Source organism: Hippoglossus stenolepis, chromosome 20, assembly GCF_022539355.2.
Source record: "Hippoglossus stenolepis isolate QCI-W04-F060 chromosome 20, HSTE1.2, whole genome shotgun sequence".
Classification (NCBI taxonomy): domain Eukaryota; kingdom Metazoa; phylum Chordata; class Actinopteri; order Pleuronectiformes; family Pleuronectidae; genus Hippoglossus; species Hippoglossus stenolepis.
This window is the reverse complement of record NC_061502.1, coordinates 3929699-3953104: the sequence shown is the minus strand read 5'-3', so window position 1 is coordinate 3953104 and position 23406 is coordinate 3929699. Positions and strand designations below refer to the sequence as shown.

The window sequence follows — 23406 nt, the reverse complement described above, 5'->3', positions numbered from 1 at the left end:
TGAAGGTAAGTGGGCACATAGATCAGAGGGGCTGGGTTAGACTGGACAGTGTGTGTGCATGTGTGCGCGTTTTGGGGTGGGGCTACAGTATGCTATGGGAAAGAATGATGACCAGGCTTTGTGTTCAAAGACCATTTGCATTGATGGCATGTCTCCGCGTCAGCTGGAGCAGTCAGCACATGCACAGAGCCTCTTAATTTCCATGGATATTTGTTTAATCAAATCGAGTGCTCTGCTTCAGGCGGTCCGACAGTAGATGCCTGTCGCATGTAACCAGTCCCGTTCAGTGCTGACCCCACAGGATGAGGATCCTTGACCATCACGATGAACTCACTAAAGATTTTCTGATTTGCAGCCATTACAGGATCAGTTGAAAATGTCAAAATATAATGACAGACCTGCTTCTGCAATGTTTTTCCTTTCGATACATTTTGATAATACATGGTTTTCATCTCGTCATTATGACTTTTAATAGTTTAAGCATAAGGTTGCAACATACAACCCCAAATCAGAAAAAATTGGGACGGTATGTTACACTTAAAATTAAAAGCACATTATTTGATGTTTGACCTCATAAATTGTATTGTTTTTTCAAAATAAACACTTTTGTAACATATTTAAAAAAAAATTGGGACGGTAAAGCATTTACCACTTTGTAATGTTGCAATCCTTTACACAACACTTTAAAGACGTTTAGGGACTTAAGACACCACGTGATGAAGCGTTTCAGGTGTCATTTAGTCCCATTCTTCATGCAAACAAGTCTTAAGGTGTGCAACAGTAGGGTTGCAATATGCATGGATGTCTCTGGAAAAGATGTCGTCTTGAAGGCAGCAAATGCTGCTCCAAAATCTCTAAGCACTTTCAGAGAAAGTGTAAAAACATTTGCAAAGGGTACTGACACAACCCCATACCATGACAGACACTGGCTTTTGGACTTGTTGCTGGTAAGTCAACAACCAGCCTCACCATTGTTCATGGTCCTTTTCATCTTTGTTCTGGAGTACACAGCGTCCATTTCTTCCAAAAAAGACCTGAAATACTGACTCGTCTGACCACAATACACGTTTCCACTGTGTTATGGTCCATCCCAGATGCCTTCGAGCACAGAGAAGTCGACGGTGCTTCTGCACACGGTTTACATAAGGCTTCCTTTTGGCACAGTAAAGTTTTAACTGGCATTTGTGGATGTAACTATGTATTGTAGCGCTTGACAAAGGTTTGCCAAAGTAATCCTGAGCCCATGTGGTTATATTGGTTATAGATAAATGACGGTTCTTGATGCTGTGTCATCTGAGGGATCAGAGAGCACGGTTAGTCAGTTTAGGCTTAGCGCCCTTGCTCTTTATGCACTGAAATTCCCTCCAGATTCCTTGAATCTTTTAATGATGTTATGCACTGTAGAGGAGGAAATATCCAAATCCCTTCCTATCCTTCTTTGAGGAACACTGTTTTTAAAAATGCCAATAATTTTCTCACACATTTGTTGGCAAACTGGCGATCCTCGGCCCATCTTTGCTCCTGAAGAGCCAGCCCTTTCCTGGATGCTGCTTTTGTACCAAATCATGATTACAATCACCTGTTGACATCACCTATTTCAAATCACTTCATTTTTTAATCATTCTACCTCGTTACTTGCCCTAAATTGCCCTTGTCCCAACTTTTATGGGAATGTGTTGCAGGCCTGAATGGCAGGAATGGATATATATTTACAAATAAAATGAAGTTATCTTATCTTATGTTCATACTGTCTGCTATGCAATACAAGTCAAATTAAATTTAGAAATCACTGCTTTCTTTTTTTATCAACATCCCAATGTTTTCTGAGTTGGGGTTGTAAAATGTGAAAGGGAGTGAGTCTTAATGTACTGTATGATCAGTGGTGTAAAGTAACTAAATATTTGTACTGTACTTGAATACAATTTAGAGCTACACGAACTTCACCTGAGAAATTAGATTTCATGTAAAGTTATACTTTACAAAGATTCAAATTCAAAAATCTTTATTGTCATTATACTCAGGACAAATAAAATTGTATAAGGCTTCTCTCACAAATCTATAGTGTACAAACATAGAGAAATATAAGCATGAAAAATAGCAGCAAATAACTTTATACAGAAGATAGAATAAGGCATATTTACAAATAGTACAAGCATTATTTGTTTTTTAAGTTGCAGTCCCTGTGTGGGCTGTGCATTGTGTGTTATTTTCAATCCATGATGTGTGTCACAGTGCTTGATGTGTTTGTTATGTGCGTTCCACAAAAACAGAAAGCCAGAAGAGAAGAGAGGCGAGCCGCTGCGTCTGTATATGCTTTTACTCAGAATAATGCAATTTAAATTGTGGTCTTGCTATTTTTAGTTTAGCAAAAGATTTGTATACTCACCACTGTTCATGACAGGACATACAGAAAGTACTGAACAGGGTGGGGTTGTTGCAGCAACTTAAGTACAATGTTGTGAAAAATGTATTAATCTCTGACCACAAAACTGTGTAACAAAGAAAATTTCTCATGACTTCTCTTCTCATTTTAGCCATGCAACACAGAGGATCCAGTGTATGGAGAGCTGAGTATAGAAACTGAACATGTTTTCTTTCTTTACTTTAGCAAACGAACACATGTTGTGTATTTGCAGAGACACAAAGATGATGTAATGATCCTTGCTTTGGCCTCTGCTACAGTCAGTTGTGTCTGTAAGTGTTTTACTATTTTATTCCCACTGTAAACTGTTCAATAGAACAGTCATGACTTTCATATGAAAAAAACTCTTTAGACATTTTAAAGCAGCCCCCATGAAGAAGTTAAATTTCAAGACTGACTACTGTAACAGGCTTATACCTAAAATAATAGATAATAGTTGCATTCTGAGCACAGTAACAATTCCTATGTGTAATTGTTGCTCTTCATTGTTAACCCTGTTGGGAAAAATGACAATAACAGGCTTTGCACATGACTCCACAGGCTCATTAGGTTAGGTTTTTGTTTATTTTGAACATCTTACAACATAAAACATATGTGTAAGTAAGAAAAAAAGGCACTGGAAGTGCATACTTATGGAGTGCTACCCCCTTTTTTCATATTTAGTGAAAACATTTTGTGAAATGCCACAGTATTCCCACTTTCCTCATAGACAGCTCAAACTCAATCAGTAAAAATAAACATGCATGACACAGCGAGGGCAGATAAACAAAATTTAAGCAAATAAAGTTATTTACATATCCTATTCTGTCTTACTGTGCTACTTCCCCATCACAATTAAATTCAAATTTATAAAATGTCGGACATGTTTTCATATTGCCATCACAGCCGTTCCATAGAGTAACACCCTTGGTTGCAATACAATGATTTTAAGTATTTGTCCTCACTGATTGTTTCTTTAACATATAAATTCTTCTAAATTTTTGTCTTTCATTTGAAACTGCAGCTGGATACCACTGGGTAATCACTTCTTTGTGTTTTGCTTCATTCATGATTTGACTGGTTTTGAAGTCAATGAAGTCTTTAATCTTATGTTTTAGTTTTATAAAGTGTGGCTTGGTTTTGTTGTTGTTGTCTTCTTTGAAAAGAGAAGATTGTCTATTAAGTATTTTCCCACTCGTCCACATAGTAGTTTATATATGGGAGTATGAAGGAACAGCATAGGGTATATAATGAGGAATAATTTATTAAATCGTTGACTATATATTGCTATTGACTTGAATAGTTTAGGTAGTTATTGAAGGAAGTAATTTACTAATATATTCTCAAAAACTACAAATCCACAAATCACAATCACATGCTAAAACCAGAGACATGTAATATACCAGAGTGCAAAAGAATGTGCCGGACTGACACAGAAGGTTAGATGGGGTTTTAAACGGTTTAATTCTAATTACACAGAACTTTTCTTTACTGACAAACACATCATTTATTTAAGCTACACATAAGCTCTATTAGAAAAACAATTTTAAATATAAAAAATAAGGCACTGCGGTTGTATGCCTCTGACAACAATTTAAGTCAACATAGATCTTTTCTTCATTCACTTCCATCCATATAAGGTCACCGTGACCTTTGTCCACTGATATCTAATCAGTTCATCTTTGAGTCTAAGTGACAACTGGTCAAGTGTAGAAGAAATTTCCTCATGGGGGCCTTGAGATATCACATTCAAGATGGCAAAAACATGCTTCGAGAACCCACCGTGACACTGACCTTTGACCACCAAATTTTAACCAAGTAATCCTTCAGTCCAAGTGAATGTTTTTGCCAGATGTAATGAAATTCCCTTTGGGCATGCCTGATATATCGTATTCACAACAAAGTTGACCTTCGAACATGAAAAGATCTTATCACCTCATCTTTGAATCAAAGTGAATGTTTGCTGATCTTGAGATATCACTTTAGGGAAAACAATAAAATACTATGCAAGGCCACCTTCACTTTTGGCTACAAAAACAAGTTAATTCATTCTGGAGATATTGCTTTCATAAGGCAAATAAATATGCTTTGTGACTGTGTCACTGTCACCTTGATCTTTGACCAAAATTGAATCAATTCATCCTCGAGTCCAAGTGAATATTTATACCAACTTTAAAGAAATTTCCTTAAGGATTCTGGAGATATCATAAGAATGGGAGACGGCAAACAGCCCCATAATGACGTGGAGGCATACAAATATTACTTATTACACTGTCAAATGCATTATATAAAAACACGGGTAGTGTGACTTTTATACTCTGTGCCAGTCATTGTTGCCTGTGGTTCTGCAGGAGACTTACTTTACATAAATGAAGTGACTCTCAATGGGCTTCTTTGTTACTTCCACTGTGCTGCTTTGTTTTTCACTCCCAGGCAAAAACAATAAAGGCAAAATAACTGAAATGTTTACTTCTGCAATTTCAGTACTAAGAATTCAAGTTCCTGAAATACAATTGAAAGAACAGGATTGATGGAGCTTTGATAAAGTTGAACATTTCTGTATCATTTGTTCGTCACCATGTCACCCACTACTACCCTCTAAAACTGTGATCTTGCGACTTTTTCAGTTTTATGTTGCAGTGGACGACTGCAAAAAAACCACACTGAATATCAAGTAGCATTTGTTGTGTATGTCACACACACACACACACACACACACACACACACACACACACACACACACACACACACACACACACACACACACACACACACACACACACACACACACACACACACACACACACCAAAATTATCAACCCTAACCTGTGAGTGATTCCTGGTGCTCCATTTACCTGATACTAAGACAACTTGCCACCCCTTAAGTAAACAAGTTCACTGATCTGTGTAACACAATTTTGCCTTGTGTAACTGATTTGATTGGCAAACCATAACAAACCATTTTGCATCTACTTTGTGGACATTTGATTGTCTATTACACACACACACACACACACGCACGCACGCACACACACACACACACACACACACACACACACAGCCATGTCTTGAAGAGTTCTGATGTCATTGACTTAATTTCTTAGTTACTTAATCTAACCCTGTACCATTACCACTACTTGCCAAATCCTAATCTTACACAAACCTTGATGTGTGTCTTCACCATAGAATGTAAATCACTACATTCAATGGGGACCTGACCAGTTCACATAATGTGACTGTGTAAACAAGACAAAATATATTAAATAACAAAAGAAAAGAAAAACATGATCATTCATACGATCAAATCATTCATACAATACCATTTATATTTTACATTAACAAAAAGTATGTAATACTAAATAAATCGTTTATGCTAATTGCATCAGTGTTGTTGTGAGCAATGCTTTGACTAAATAAAAATCTTCAAATTATGATTTAAATAAACATTTGATCATCTTTCCTTGTTTGTCGCTGCAATGAAGAAAAGAAAATTGTGTAATAGTTGGTTTTCCAAAGCCGATCATCACGTGTTGATGAAGGAGTGCGATGCACCCGATTCATTAGATGACACGTTGTAACCATCTGGAAAAACATTCACAAAACAACACAATTAGGTTTGCGGTTACAAAATAGGATGGATTTCAAAGAGCATTTCTCGCAGTGGTGATTTGAGCTTTGGTGAGGTCAGCATGCTAAAATGCTCACATTATGTTGTCATGTTAACATGTTGACGTCTATGCTCATGTATTGTTTCAGCATCAAATATTTTTTGTGCTCCGGACAGATATTTTCCTTTTCTTTCTGGGAAAAAAATGCTCCCTAGGTAAGGTTCGATAATTCCTGGTTTAGACCAAAGTACTGGACTGACTGAACACCACAACCTGGGTAATAAAACAACTAAACCAGTGTTTTGAAAGCATCTGTCTTTCTGTCTAAACTGTTGCTTTACCTCTTCCTCTTCTCCAGTTGCGGAAAATGCCCAGTCCGTTTGATGATGACGTTCCACCGCTGGTGCTCTAAAATAAGAATATAAGATTATACTTGATTCACCACAATATTTAAAAAACAAACCCTGATTCTCCCAAACAAAAAACAAATCAATGTGATTTAGAAGCATGTTCTTACCTGTGTCCCACTTCTGGATGTCTGTGACATCAATGCTATTTCTGTCCGCACCTGAACAGATAATCCTCAAAAATAAGCACATACAACTTTTTTAAAAGGTCATTAATGGCCAAATTCAGCTAACTTGAATTCCATTGGTCCATATTAATGACCTGCTGAGCAGATTTATTTTGTGTTGGGTACGAGGGGCGGTCCACTCCAGCCCACTTTGGTCACTGGATATTATTTAGTTATCTTTCATGCCCAATAGGTCTACCAGAGGACCAAATATTCCAACCACAGCAAGACATCAAAATGAGCCCAATTCTGCAGGACAATCTACAACCTGTCCTGGGAAACTACAAGAGCAAGTATGATTGTTTCAGAAAATTCAAAGTTCATTTTAATAACAGACAAACTTGACTAAAATGTGGAAGTTTGATATAAGCTAATGAAATAGTTAAATATTGTGGCAGTTTTTATTAGTTTGGCAGAAAAATGCATAATCAAAAAGCAAATAATCTGTTAGCCAATTAACAATCTACAATTTAGCACTGATTAGTTTCATTGTTTTCCTCTAATTGTACGGACAGAAGATCAATTATTGCTGTCGTTTTGTATATCCTCTCTAAAAACCAAGGCTACTGGCAAGCTCCTTGTGTTTTCTTTTTAAATGCACCCTAACTTTACCAAAGAGATTAAAACCAGAAAATGTCTTTATCTGTAAAATTACAACGGCTGCTCTAGCAATATCTGAGAATTAGTTTCATTACTTATTGTCACTAAATTTTAGATACTGCATTATATTCATATATTAAACCTTAGGAATTCAATGTTAAAGATGTTAAAATGTTGATTGTATTTCAGAATGGATTTTGCCTTCAATTATCCAAACTTAGATTTTTATGTCAAACTTACCTTTTTGTCCAACAGTGTTCCAAACAACAATATGAAGAAACCCTTCATAAAGACAAAAAGTGGTATCAGGTAAGAGCATGATTAAGAAGCCGTAAAATAACTGAAATGGTGTGTTCACAAAAAACGCGGCACAAATTGAATGAATTTCATTAAAACTCAGAGATGCATCTAGACGCACATTTGGAGCCCTTTACGTTCGAGTTGAAATATTTGAACTCAGGCGTCAAATTCGTGAGACACGATGTCGCGTCATCCTATTAGCGGACTCAGTCCTGGCACTGACCTAAGCTAGAGAGTGATCAGAGCAGTCACTGCTCAGCCTCAGGGAGTGCTGGAAAGCTCCAGTAGGAGGCGGTGACAGTCCCCGAGCTGTGTGCTGTACCGGGTGGGCTAATGGACCCACACACAACGGCACTGATTTCCCCGGCATTTCAACAAATGTCCAACACTGCAACGCTTCAGATAGTAGTCATCCTCTCTCCCCTAATAGAACAGGCTAATACTCCCCCTTTGTGTTGATTAAATCTGGATTAAACAGAAATTATCCCTCAGCACGTTTAGGACGTCGCAAAAATTTGTGCCTTGTTTCGGAGTGAACACACCATAAGAGTATTAGCAAACACTATGATTTTACCTGCAGTGAATTGAAGAATGCAAATGCAACATGGATTCCTATATTGTGTGGGTCAGTCATAGTTCCAACTCCCAGACCCCAAGTTAATCCAAAAAATGGTGTGAGGAAGGCCAAAGTCCGAGCGATAACCACAAGAGCGTTCCTCTCTGCGGCCTGTGCAGCATCTACCACTGCCCTTCTCCTCAACATTTTGTACAACACCACAAACAGGATGCCCAGGTTTATTACCACTATAATCAGTGCAGGGATCACAAATGCCAGTAGAGCCATGGACTGATTCCAGTTGAGCCAGCAGACCCCAGTTTCTCTGATGTAGGTGTTTGCGGGTGCAGTTACAGCTATGGTTATGATTGCAATGATGAGGGGTGCCCCATAGCCTAAACAGAATCCGATAGCCAACAAAGAACGCTTTGACAAATCCCCACCAAACACACTGACTGTGCGGTAGAGCAAAAGCAGAGCTGAGGCTAACATCCAGAAAAACAGGGCTAGGTAGAAAAAATGGATGAAAAAGGTGGCCGCAGTGCATGCTGGTTGGTTTTTCACCTCTGCATCTGAGATGGCTGCTGCAATAATAAACCAAATGTTTGCAATCAGGAGGGACAAAGCAATGTTAACAATGGACACATGACGCAAGTAGGAGGTGGTGCTCTTTCGAATTTTTCTCCATATGACAGCTTCAATGATGAGGCATATAACCAAGGAGGCCATGGATATGCCAACTCCAATATAGGTTATATAATCCAACAGAGGGAAATCAGGAACAGAGGGCGACATAAGGATGGAGAAGGAGGTCAGATGGTTGCATGTGCAGGTGACGGTGTTGTTAACGTTGAATGTCAAATTGCAGCCCTCGTCGTCCCATCCTCCCAGGCCATCGAAGAGGCTGAAGTTCCAGAAAACACACTGTGGGTTCCCCAGAGTATTGTTGATGATATCAAAGGCAAAGGAAATATTATTGACGGTGCCAACGGACTGGACAAGCACGACCTTCCCATTGATGACATTGAGGGTTGAATTGACTTCGTCTCTTGCTGGGAGCACGTTATCCATTGAGGAAAATGTTATCACAGTGATCGACTTATTTCCTCCATTAGCCTCTGGTATGTCTATCTCCACTGAAGAATTAAAGTCACCACTGAAGTTGTCTGTGAATGTGGTTTTGTTCAAGAGAATAGAAGGTGTAACAATCTCAAAAGAGTTACTGTTAATGTTATTTGTTATAGTCTCAAGAGACTGCAAAAATAATGAGCTGGCAGTATTAGCTTTGCGGACGTTACGTTTTGCTACTGAGCTCTTTACAGTGGATTTGGTGTTTAGAAAGTCCCATTGTTGCCTTGACTCATCTGCAGTGAGGACATCTGCAGTGAATAGGATATCCTAGGAGAGAATTGAAAGGTAAGTGGACATTAGGTGATGTAAAAATACAGTATATATTTTGCATACATGTATTGTTTAGGTCATGTGTAGAGTATATCTCTGCAGCAGACCGCTTCACATACCTTCATTTCAGTTTCAGTTATCAAGATATTTAAAGATGATGTAGTGTCTGCTACATTATCGAATATTTCAACGATGGCATTAATGTTGGGCGATGATTCAACCACCTTCTCTTTGAACCGGAGAGTGACATTTCTGAGTTGTTTCAGGAATGCTGCCAGTGAATTATTAGTCAGGAACTGTGAGATGAAAAAGAAAAAGGGTTCAAATTAAAGTCAGTGCTGTATGTATACAATTTTTATTTACTGATAATTGGGTATAAGCTTTTATCCATTAACCTGACTCAAGGGCATGTGGGTATGACCAACTCAGTTTCTGCAGTGTTGTTTATTGCTGTCAGGTGGCACAGTGTGACACAATACAGAAGTGAAGCTAAAAATGTCATGATTGGGAGGTATACAGTATGAACTGTGGAATTAAAGTGAGCTTCATTCGTGGGCAATTCTCTCCACGGAGCAGGGGAGAAAAACCTAAAGGTGCCATTATGGAAAAGAAGTTCACCTTTTTTCATTCAACCTGTGAGTAAAATAAGTAAACCAAGTTCAAGTTTGTTAAATTCTAATATCAGAGGTGACAAGTCTAGGTGATATCTTAGTTTCAAGGTCTTTTCATTTGTAAATCAGATAGATGCTGAGAAGCGGATTTATGTCTTCATTTCTTGTTGACTGGATTACTGTAATGCACTTTTCAGGGGCCTCCCAAAGAAAACATTAGAGACTAATTTAGAACTCTGTAGCTCCAAGAGGAGATAACACATTAGTGAAGTTCTAGCTGCTCTGCACTGGTTACCTGTAACACACAGGATTGACTTTAAGGTTCTCCTCCTTACATACAAGGCTCTGAATGGGCTCGGACCGAGTTACATAGCTGACACTCTAGTTGACGATGTCTCCTCTATAACTCTGAGATCATCTGCAGCAAATCTATCAGCAGTTCTCAACAACAGCAACAAGAAAATCAAAGATTCAGCTTTTGTAAATAATGCTCCAAATTTGTGGAACACACTGCCGCTAGATATCAGAGAAGCTAGTTCAGTGAATGTCCTCAAACTTCAAATAATAAAGACATTTGGGTGTTTGTGAGGGAGGACACTATGACACTATTCAGTATGCCTATTTTTATTCAAGAGTGGTCTTTAGTTTAAGAGCAGGACTTATTGGTTTAAGTTCCGATTTTGCCCTCCCTCAAATTCCTGCAATTACACTTGGATTATTTTGTGCAACAATGTCTATCAAAATCCTCCAACCAATTGACAAAATTGAATTCTCCAGCTCTTGTTGTGGGTGTGTTAGCCGTGGAGAGAGGGAGTACATGAACCCGGAATAAGTAAGAGAGCTAGATTACCTCAGACTGGTCAAGCAGCTCCTGAATTTCCTTTAGGATGCATTGTTCTTCTACAACTTTCCAGGTTCCATTTCCCTGACACTCTGCTATCCTTTTCCCCACCTCAGTTGAATCACAAGCACCTTCAGCCCGGTCACCAAGATTTCCAATGCCAAACTCACTTTCATCGACACATAAGAAGGCTAGAGAGAAACAAGTGGGTTTTCACGTCACTACTTGTAACCACAGGAAAAACATTGGCCTAAACCTGTATTAAATATGCTTCTAAAAACTGGAGTAACACTTACCCCCCGTGGTGAACTCCAGTCTTATTTCATTTTTAAATTCAGATGAGTTTACCAATTGACAAGTGAACTTCTCCATCGAGGTTGGACACTCCTCAATTTCATGTATATGAGTGATTTCACCACCTGTGTATTAACATTAAGGAAAACACTCACACATCATCGAAAATGACCGTCTTAGAACATCAATATGTAAATGAACTCCTTTTGGGTTTGTTGGCGGCTTACCTTTATCGGATCCATCTACATCTTTAAACTCAACCTCGTAGGGGCTGTTGACAGAGCACGTCAGTGACACACTCTTTCCCACCTCACACTTGACCCTTTGTTTCACTGGTGATACTCGGACTAAGGGTGTGTCCTTATAAGAGAAAGATGTGTCGGATTTCTGTCTGAAGAGGTGTCTTTCTTCCAGCCTACATTCGTAGTTTCCTGAAAATAGAAGGTTGAATCAATGGAAAACCACTTTTGCCAAAATAATACTCAAAGATATTGAGATATTGGATAACAGTCCCATCCAGTGACAAGGCAACAAAGCAAGCAGGCTTAATTTAGCATTAACATATGGTAACATACAGCATACCTGTCTGTTCTATAAATGACATGTCATGTACATTTTTGAAGATAAATTGGAAACCAAAATATATCTTTTAACGTAATGCCCAAATATTCAGACACTTTTTGTCTCACGATGGATTACATTACTAATAACATAAATTACCATGTAATTTGTGTTAAGTAACTGAAAACACAAACACAAATACAAACATTGACAATGACATTTCAAAGTAATCTGACCCAACCCTGACCATGACCAGATGACATGTTTTTGGGCATTGGTGTGTCAGGCTAAACGGCAGATGGTTACAATTGCCATACAGCCAATCAGAGTTATGCAATTGTTTACAGTAGGTCAGAGCACAAGGAGAACTTCTAGACGCCACTTGAATTGCAAATGTGAACGGTTTGAAAACAAGACGTGATGAGAAGACATTCAAATCATCTATTTACTGCAACAATGGATCTATGTCTTACCATTGTCAGTGCGATAAAATCTTGTCACTGTTAAATTTCCACTTTCCCTGTTTTTCCCTAAACTGTGTAGACTATCTTCAAGTATTAACTCGCCGTCACGTCTCCACTCTGCGGTCCAGCTGCCATTGAAATTGAGATAAGTTGGTATTGGACCACAATTCAAAATCACACGACTTCCCAAAAAAGGGGGAGCAAACGTTATGGATGTTGGGCCTTGAAAAAAAAAGGAAGACCAGGCAGTTAATATACAGTCATCTGTACACATTGTTACAAAAAAGATAATATTTTATGTCTACCAGAAACCGACTTACTGTCAAATATCATACGATAGCTTTCTGCCAGTTTTGTAAATATCCCAAGTTTTAATGCTTCGATTTGGCTTTCTTCAAATGCAGTTGCTGTGATGCTGTAATCCACGACGGTGCTTCCACTCCTGTAATATAGAATTTAATTCCAAAGAAAATCCAAATTAAAAACAGTACGGCTGTCATTTTGTCACATGAAACATGTCTGTGTTGCTTGGAAAACAAAGAAAAAAAATCCTTCAAAAATCCTTTTGCTTTGTTTCTTAGAGGATATAAATGCACAACATACCTGTCATCTCGCAGCACATTGCAAATTTTACTGAGCTACAGCAGCCTCAAGTGGTGATTATTATTTTGATTCTGAGTGTTTGAGCCTTTCTTACTGATCTATAGTCTGCATTTGCAGCAATTGACGACAGCTAGGGACAGCTCACTAGAGATGTCTACCATCTCACCAAAGTCACACAGTGCAAGAACAGGCGATTTGAGCGTAGAGTGAGAATGAAAGTGAACAATCAAAATTATCTTTTGGTCAAGGAGCTGAAATGTATTCTTCTCAAATTAAGATGTGACTTACCTGAATCCTGTTAACGTAGCTGATTTTAAGGTTGGGATGTGCTCCCTACTTTGCTTTTGAATCTGTTTGAAACAGTGACAAAGTCTGCTTGATAATAATTCTACAATATATTAACAACACTTAATGAAAACAATGACTTACAGTGGCATTAACATCTTGATAAACTGGATTGCTGGGGTTGTTGTAGGCAGGTTTGTAGTCCAGGTTCATGGCAAACGACAACTTTCTCACACCAGATGTTGGGGTTGGGGTTGGGGTTGTGGTTGGTGTTGGTGTTGGTGTTGTGGTTGTGGTTGTGGTTGGGGTTGGGGTTGGGGTTGTGGTTGGGGTTGGGGTTGGGGTTGTGGTTGTGGTTGTGGTTGTGGTTGTGGTTGTGGTTGGGGTTGTGGTTGTGGTTGGGGTTGTGGTTGTGGTTGGGGTTGTGGTTGTGGTTGGGGTTGTGATTGGGGTTGGGGTTGGACATGCAGCGATACCTGCAGAGCAACATGAGACATTAAATAACTTCACCACAGTTTTCTGACACAAAAAATAATATACTTTTAATTATGATTAACATCAGATCACCTTAACATGACATGGGCCTTGTACTACGAAGCCGGATTTGTGCTTATCAAGGTAACTTCAGGGTAAATTCGGGGTTTCAGGTCCTACGAAGCACGTTCACTTCTTATTGGGGTAAATCACCATGGTAACTTATGATGAACAGCTAACCTGTTCCGGATCAGGTTAAGTTGGAGATATCATATCAAGAAGTAAAACGTGACATCACTGTTCTTCGAGGATCCTGTGGGGCTCTGTATGGATTGTTAGTCTCTGAAGAGGACAATGGTCTTCAGAGACCAACAAAATCCTTTTACCGACTCGGATGACGGTCTTTATGAAAGATATAAATCCTCATCAGAGGGAATGATAAACCTTTCTCAGCTGCTGGAGCCGAACATTACCAACCTGACACGTATATGAACAATGTGCTCACAGTAACACAGACTGTCTGCATTGATCAACGTTTCTTTACTTGTGGGAGTTACTGATGTACTTGGTGTGTTAGCGGCGGGATAATCAGAAATAGTCTTATACTTTTATTCCTCTCTTGAAGTACGTGTATCCTACGAAATGAAATATGTATTTGGAATGGGGGATAGATAGATTACAGATTTACCTTGTGACAGCCTCCCTCCCCTCTCTCTCTCTCTCTCTCTCTCTCTCTCAGACACTCGTGCAGTCAGCCCTCACCAAACTGAGACTACTGTTGCACGGTGCCCACTTAACTTAAAGGGGAGGATAAGGGAAGTTTACTTAACCAAATGGTTGGTTAAGACAATACCTGCCACTAACACACCCAGTACATCTAAATCTCTCCCTGTTTCCAGATGCACCAGATGCATCCTGTCACTTAGATATCAAATGCGTACAGTCACGTTCCTGAAAATAGGTCCATATGTTTTTTTCGACTAGTAATTGCAAATGTATCCACCACAGTGTGTCCTCAGAGTCGGTGAAGACAGTGTCTGTCAATCTAAAGCTCATTGGAGAGGCTACATCATGTGATTAAATTAAGCATTTCATCACTAATCCAAGAGGCTTCATCTGTTCAGTTCCACAGGTCTTGTTAGTAAAGAACAGATTCATATCTCGGTGCTCCGAGTTATTAATATCATTATGTTGTGTTCACGTAGTATATTTTTCCCCAAAGTGACAATGGGGCTCCTTAATTTACACATTCACAGAAACAGGGATTTTTTTTACCAGCTGTTCCTCCTGCATTAAGCGGCTGTAACTGTTTCTTTTAGTCTGGATGATGTGTTTGTTCTCCTCGTATTTTTATTGTATAAGAGTTTGATCCTCGTTGTGAAATATGAGGCTCTGCTTAACTGGGACTGTGATGGTTAGTTAGAGATGGTTATGGTTAGGGAAGATATCCTGGGTATGTTGAACTCACTTTGTAGTACAGACCCCTGATGTGAAACAGATAAGTCAACACAACTCTAACCATGTATAGATCAACACCATAGACTGTATATAAAGATGGACAATGCTCCTTCACTTCCTCCCATTATACCAACACTGCCATCTTGCATATTTAGAGCCAGAATAGCTATCGGAGGATGGACGCACAGTTGAAAGGCCTAATCGATACCCGTTCTTGACCAATCACGAGTCAGTCTCAGCTGGCAGTCATAACTAGCTCGCTTTCTTCCATTGCATAAAATTAATGATTAAATTCAAACTTACAGGAAATATGAGCACATGAACAAACATCAGTGTGACAAGAACTACCTGAAATGTTTGTTCTGAACTTTGACTTTTTTGTTGGGTCCATGCCCCAGAACCTAACATGGATTAGGCATGATTTATGACCATAGTGCTGCCAGCCACCAGGTGGTGATCAAGCCTCTTTTGCTTCAGTTTTTGGAAGCTGTCATATTGTCCATCTTTAAATAAAGTCATTGGTCAACACCAGTAGTACAGCCAGGCAGATACAGTAAATATTTATGTGTTGTCCTTTTTACTGAGAGCACCACTTTTATAAGAACAGCTACTTAACAGTAATGTTTACTTGTGATTGGTCTACAACCCTCCGTCAGAAGGAAGTCCATTTATGCATCCACAGGTGTGTGGTGAGGTTACTGCATGGTCACCCAGAAACTTTACACTGGTCACATGACCAGACAAATCATCCTCACACTGACACTGGGTAGAGCTCCAGTTGAGTTTGATAGCAAATTACTCTAGATAAGAAACATCAAGTCACAGAATATAAAACATACAGTGTTTGATAAAACAGCTTTAAATCAGCTACAGAGTTTATGTAATGAACAAAATAAACAGGAGTTCTCACTGTGGTCATATTAACTCCTGTTGGTATTCAAAGTCTGATTGATAATGTAGGGGGAAGCTGAACTTTCTTGTGAGTTTCTCTGAAAACATCAATGCCATTTGATGATATGCTGAGACTGGGATGTGCAGCTCAAGGACCAAATCAGCATCCACTGTGTGGAAAACAGTGAGAAAACCCATCACATTAGTCTGTCACCACCATACACAACAATATATACCTTTCACTGAAGGTGAGTGGAGCCATCATGACATGGATCATGTTGATCAAAATGCTGTCCTGAAAACTATTTAAACTATTTGTTCTTTTGCTTGAGTTGAGAGTTCATGGTCTATAGTGTGTGAGTTCTTCCTATGAACTCAGAAGTAAACATGTACATTTCTAAACCATTCAAAGATTCCATGTTTCTAAAACTACGAGAGCTTTTGAAGTTAAAGTGCCAGTAATAGTCTTCAGAAATACACATCCTTTACTTTACACCATGATGGAGGCATTGCTGTATTTATCACTGTTAAGAAACCTTAATAAACATTTAGTAGTGGCAGCTTAAGTATAATCAAATGTCTTCTTGTTTTCTAATGTGTTATACATGTTAATAGCATAACAGTGTTAATCTTTTTAACTAAACGTGGAGTATCAATTTAACAAGGAAATATGATAGAAACCTGCTTTCTCCACTACAGATTATTTCCCAGTCAATCTGGTGTAATTCTAAACCGCCATTTGATTGAAAGTTCTTTAGTTTTATTGTCCAGTAAGTGTCTCCAAGCAATGCTAAAAAAATCCTCTGAATATAAAAACAAAGGAAAATGTTTCTCTTACTATAAGGTAGTGGACATGGGAGGGAATACCTGCAGAGCAACATGAGTCATTAAATAACTCACCACAGTTTTGACAGAAAGCATTGCACTTTTGCTCATGATTCACATCACATCACTTTAACATGACATGGTGTTAAACAGATAAGTCAACACAATCCTAACCATGTATAGATCAAACACTCATAGACTGTATATAAAGATGGACAATGCTCCTTCACTTCTCCCATTATACCAACACTGCCATCTTGCATATTTAGAGCTGTAGAATAGCTATCGTCGAGGATGGACGCACAGTTGAAGGCCTCATCGATACACGCTCTGACCAATCACGAGTCAGTCTCAGCTGGCAGTCATAACTAGCCTGCTTTCCATTGCATAAAATTAATAATTAAATTCAAACTTAGAAACACGAGCACATGAACAAACATCGCGTGACAAGAACTACCTAAAACGCTGGTTCTGAACTTTGACTTTTTTGTTGGGTCCATGCCCCAGAACCAAACATGGATTAGGCATGATTTATGACCATAGTGCTACAGCCACCAGGTGGTGATCAAGCCTCTTTTGCTTCAGTTTTTGGAAGTTGTCATATTGTCCATCTTTAAATAAAGCCATTGGTCAAATACCAGTAGTCCAGCCAGGCAGACAGTAAATATTTATGTGTTGTCCTTTTACTGAGAGCACCACTTTTATAAGAACAGCCACTGAACAGTAATGCTTACTCTGTGATTGGTCTGCCACAACCTCCCGTCAGAAGGAAGTCCATTTATGCATCCACAGGTGTGTGTGGTGAGGCTCACTGCACACACCATAGTTCTTACACTGGTCACATGACCAGACAAACTGATCTCAGACTGATACTGCAGAGCTCCAGTTGAGTTTGGATATAAACTTTCATCGAGATAAGAAAACATCAAGTCACAGAATGATAAATGATATTGATAAAACAGCTTTAAATCAGCTAGCAGTTTATGTAATGAAACAAAATAAACAGGAGTTCTCACCTGTGGTCATATTAACTCCTGTTGTATCTGCAGTCTGATTGACAATGCAGGGGAAGCTGAACCTTCAGAGTTTCTCTGAAAACATCAATGCCATTTTAATGATAAGGCTGAGACTGGGATGCAGCTCAAGGACTAAATCAGCATCCACTGTGGTGAAAACAGGAGAAAACCCATCACACATTAGTCTGTCACCACCATACACAACAATATACATCCTTTTCACTGCTGTGAATGGAGCCATCATGACATGGATCATGATCAAAATGTTATCCTGTGCAAACTATTTAAACTATTTGTTCTTTTGCTTGAGTTGAGAGTTCATGGTCTATAGTTTGTAAGTTGTATGAACCTAGAAGTAAACATGTACATTTCTAAACCATTCAAAGACTCATGTTTCTAAAACTATGAGAGTTTTTGAATGTTAAAGTGCCAGTAACAGTCTTCAGAAATACGCACATCCTTTACTTTACAATTAAGTGATGGAGGTATTGTTGTATTTATCACTGTTAACAAACCTTAATAAACATTAGTAGCAGTTTAAGTATAATCAAATGTCTTCTTATGTTTTCAATTTGTTATATGTTAATAGTATAACATTGTTAATCTTTTTTAACTAAACGTGTGGTATCAATTTAACAAGGAAACATGATAGAAACCTGCTGTGTCCACACAACAGATTGTTTGTCAAGTATGTAACGAAACCAGCTATTTGATTAAAGTTCTTTTAGTTTTATTGTCCAGTAAGTGTCTCCATGTACTAAAAAATCCTCTGAACATAAAAACAAAGGAAAATGTTTCTCTTACCATAAGGTAGTGGACATGGAGGAATACCTGCAGAGCAACATGAGTCATTAAATAACTTCACCACAGTTTTCTGACAGAAAAAACATTGCACTTTTATTCATGATTAACATCACATCACTTTAACATGACATGGTGTTAAACAGATAAGTCAACACAACTCTAACCATGTATAGATCAACACCATAGACTGTATATAAAGATGGACAATGCTCCTTCACTTCCTCCCATTATACCAACACTGCCATCTTGCATTTTTAGAGCCACTTTTATAAGAACAGCTACTTAACAGTAATGCTTACTTGTGATTGGTTCACACAACCCTCCGTCAGAAGGAAGTCCATTTATGCATCCACAGGTGTGTGTGGTGAGGTTACCGCACACACCATAGTTCTTACACTGGTCACATGACCAGACAAACTGATCCTCACACTGACACTGCAGAGCTCCAGTTGAGTTTGGATAGCAAACTTTCATCGAGATAAGAAAACATCAAGTCACAGAATATAAATGATACAGTGTTTGATAAAACAGCTTTAAATCAGCTACACAGTTTATGTAATGAAACAAAATAAACAGGAGTTCTCACCTGTGGTCATATTAACTCCTGTTACATTCAAAGTCTGATTGACAATGTAGGGGAAGCTGAACCTTCTCAGAGTTTCTCTGAAAACATCAATGCCATTTGATGATATGCTGGAGACTGGGATGTGCAGCTCAAGGACCAAATCAGCATCCACTGTGGTGGAAAACAGGAGAAAACCCATCACACATTAGTCTGTCACCACCATACACAACAATATACATACCTTTTCACTGCTGTGAGTGCAGCCATCATGACATGGATCATGTTGATCAAAATGTTATCCTGTGCAAACTATTTAAACTATTTGTTCTTTTGCTTGAGTTGAGAGTTCATGGTCTATAGTGTGTAAGTTGTATGAACCTAGAAGTAAACATGTACATTTCTAAACCATTCAAAGACTCATGTTTCTAAAACTACGAGAGTTTTTGAATGTTAAAGTGCCAGTAACAGTCTTCAGAAATACGCACATCCTTTACTTTACAATTAAGTGATGGAGGTATTGTTGTATTTATCACTGTTAAGAAACCTTAATAAACATTAGTAGCAGTTTAAGTATAATCAAATGTCTTCTTATGTTTTCAATGTGTTATATGTTAATAGTATAACAGTGTTAATCTTTTTTAACTAAACGTGGGTATCAATTTAACAAGGAAACATGATAGAAACCTGCTGTCTCCACACCACAGATTATTTCAGTCAACTATGTCCCGAAACCAGCTATTTGATTAAAGTTCTTTTAGTTTTATTGTCCAGTAAGTGTCTCCATGTACTAAAAAATCCTCTGAATATAAAAACAAAGGAAAATGTTTCTCTTACCATAAGGTAGTGGACATGGAGGAATACCTGCAGAGCAACATGAGTCATTAAATAACTTCACCACAGTTTTCTGACAGAAAAACATTGCACTTTATTCATGATTAACATCACATCACTTTAACATGACATGGTGTTAAACAGATAAGTCAACACAACTCTAACCATGTATAGATCAACACCATAGACTGTATATAAAGATGGACAATGCTCCTTCACTTCCTCCCATTATACCAACACTGCCATCTTGCATATTTAGAGCCAGAATAGCTATCGAGGATGGACGACAGTTGAAAGGCCTCATCGATACACGTTTGACCAATCACGAGTCAGTCTCAGCTGGCAGTCATAACTAGTCGCTTCCATTGCATAAAATTAATAATTAAATTCAAACTTACAGAAACATGAGCACATGAACAAACATCAGTGTGACAGAACTACCTAAAACGTTGGTTCTGAACTTTGACTTTTGTTGGTCCATGCCCAGACCCAAACATGGATTAGGCATGATTTATGACCATAGTGCTGCCAGCCACCAGGTGGTGATCAGCCTCTTTGCTTCAGTTTTGGAAGCTGTCATATTGTCCATCTTTAAATAAAGTCATTGGTCAACACCAGTAGTCCAGCCAGGCAGATACAGTAAATATTTATGTGTTGTCCTTTTTACTGAGAGCACCACTTTTATAAGAACAGCTACTGAACAGTAATGCTTACTTGTGATTGGTTCACACAACCCTCCGTCAGAAGGAAGTCCATTTATGCATCCACAGGTGTGTGTGGTGAGGTTACCGCACACACCATAGTTCTTACACTGGTCACATGACCAGACAAACTGATCCTCACACTGACACTGCAGAGCTCCAGTTGAGTTTGGATAGCAAACTTTCATCGAGATAAGAAAACATCAAGTCACAGAATATAAATGATACAGTGTTTGATAAAACAGCTTTAAATCAGCTACACAGTTTATGTAATGAAACAAAATAAACAGGAGTTCTCACCTGTGGTCATATTAACTCCTGTTACATTCAAAGTCTGATTGACAATGTAGGGAAGCTGAACCTTCTCAGAGTTTCTCTGAAAACATCAATGCCATTTGATGATATGCTGGAGACTGGGATGTGCAGCTCAAGGACCAAATCAGCATCCACTGTGGTGGAAAACAGGAGAAAACCCATCACACATTAGTCTGTCACCACCATACACAACAATATACATCCCTTTTCACTGCTGTGAGTGCAGCCATCATGACATGGATCATGTTGATCAAAATGTTATACTGTGCAAACTATTTAAACTATTTGTTCTTTTGCTTGAGTTGAGAGTTCATGGTCTATAGTGTGTAAGTTGTATGAACCTAGAAGTAAACATGTACATTTCTAAACCATTCAAAGACTCATGTTTCTAAAACTACGAGAGTTTTTGAATGTTAAAGTGCCAGTAACGGTCTTCAGAAATACGCACATCCTTTACTTTACAATTAAGTGATGGAGGTATTGTTGTATTTATCACTGTTAAGAAACCTTAATAAACATTAGTAGCAGTTTAAGTATAATCAAATGTCTTCTTATGTTTTCAATGTGTTATATGTTAATAGTATAACAGTGTTAATCTTTTTTAACTAAACGTGTGGTATCAATTTAACAAGGAAACATGATAGAAACCTGCTGTCTCCACACCACAGATTGTTTGAGTCAAGTATGTACCGAAACCAGCTATTTGATTAAAGTTCTTTTAGTTTTATTGTCCAGTAAGTGTCTCCATGTACTAAAAAATCCTCTGAACATAAAAACAAAGGAAAATGTTTCTCTTACCATAAGGTAGTGGACATGGAGGAATACCTGCAGAGCAACATGAGTCATTAAATAACTTCACCACAGTTTTCTGACAGAAAAAACATTGCACTTTTATTCATGATTAACATCACATCACTTTAACATGACATGGTGTTAAACAGATAAGTCAACACAACTCTAACCATGTATAGATCAACACCATAGACTGTATATAAAGATGGACAATGCTCCTTCACTTCCTCCCATTATACCAACACTGCCATCTTGCATTTTTAGAGCCACTTTTATAAGAACAGCTACTTAACAGTAATGCTTACTTGTGATTGGTTCACACAACCCTCCGTCAGAAGGAAGTCCATTTATGCATCCACAGGTGTGTGTGGTGAGGTTACCGCACACACCATAGTTCTTACACTGGTCACATGACCAGACAAACTGATCCTCACACTGACACTGCAGAGCTCCAGTTGAGTTTGGATAGCAAACTTTCATCGAGATAAGAAAACATCAAGTCACAGAATATAAATGATACAGTGTTTGATAAAACAGCTTTAAATCAGCTACACAGTTTATGTAATGAAACAAAATAAACAGGAGTTCTCACCTGTGGTCATATTAACTCCTGTTACATTCAAAGTCTGATTGACAATGTAGGGGAAGCTGAACCTTCTCAGAGTTTCTCTGAAAACATCAATGCCATTTGATGATATGCTGGAGACTGGGATGTGCAGCTCAAGGACCAAATCAGCATCCACTGTGGTGGAAAACAGGAGAAAACCCATCACACATTAGTCTGTCACCACCATACACAACAATATACATACCTTTTCACTGCTGTGAGTGCAGCCATCATGACATGGATCATGTTGATCAAAATGTTATCCTGTGCAAACTATTTAAACTATTTGTTCTTTTGCTTGAGTTGAGAGTTCATGGTCTATAGTGTGTAAGTTGTATGAACCTAGAAGTAAACATGTACATTTCTAAACCATTCAAAGACTCATGTTTCTAAAACTACGAGAGTTTTTGAATGTTAAAGTGCCAGTAACAGTCTTCAGAAATACGCACATCCTTTACTTTACAATTAAGTGATGGAGGTATTGTTGTATTTATCACTGTTAAGAAACCTTAATAAACATTAGTAGCAGTTTAAGTATAATCAAATGTCTTCTTATGTTTTCAATGTGTTATATGTTAATAGTATAACAGTGTTAATCTTTTTTAACTAAACGTGGGGTATCAATTTAACAAGGAAACATGATAGAAACCTGCTGTCTCCACACCACAGATTATTTCAGTCAACTATGTCCCGAAACCAGCTATTTGATTAAAGTTCTTTTAGTTTTATTGTCCAGTAAGTGTCTCCATGTACTAAAAAATCCTCTGAATATAAAAACAAAGGAAAATGTTTCTCTTACCATAAGGTAGTGGACATGGAGGAATACCTGCAGAGCAACATGAGTCATTAAATAACTTCACCACAGTTTTCTGACAGAAAAAACATTGCACTTTTATTCATGATTAACATCACATCACTTTAACATGACATGGTGTTAAACAGATAAGTCAACACAACTCTAACCATGTATAGATCAACACCATAGACTGTATATAAAGATGGACAATGCTCCTTCACTTCCTCCCATT

At 38.2% G+C, this 23406-nt stretch overlaps 1 protein-coding gene across 1 annotated transcript; it reads right to left on the bottom strand.

The window, feature by feature from the left end:
* Window positions 1-2967: 2967 nt before the first annotated feature.
* On the bottom strand, window positions 2968-21010 carry LOC118099828 (adhesion G protein-coupled receptor F5-like). The gene is made up of 20 exons (XM_047338186.1): window positions 20965-21010; window positions 20678-20845; window positions 19967-19993; window positions 19154-19303; window positions 18867-19034; window positions 18568-18594; window positions 16058-16092; window positions 13244-13456; window positions 13103-13164; window positions 12532-12653; window positions 12221-12433; window positions 11414-11617; window positions 11189-11311; window positions 10902-11083; window positions 9560-9736; window positions 8058-9437; window positions 7424-7465; window positions 6527-6577; window positions 6351-6417; window positions 2968-5983 (listed from the first exon to the last, which is right to left on the bottom strand). Exons 1-20 carry the CDS (start codon window positions 20972-20974, stop codon window positions 5925-5927), a joined length of 3480 nt encoding a protein of 1159 aa, XP_047194142.1. The 5' UTR covers window positions 20975-21010; the 3' UTR covers window positions 2968-5924.
* Between the last annotated feature and the right edge of the window lie 2396 nt (window positions 21011-23406).

Excerpts from the sequence above, each read along its gene's own strand:
- LOC118099828 (XM_047338186.1), bottom strand. Across the intron at positions 12,654-13,102 it reads GCTACGTTAACAGGATTCAG|GAGTGGAAGCACCGTCGTGG; the intron begins GTAAGTCACATC and ends TCTATATTACAG. Across the intron at positions 6,418-6,526 it reads CATCCAGAAGTGGGACACAG|AGCACCAGCGGTGGAACGTC; the intron begins GTAAGAACATGC and ends TTCTTATTTTAG.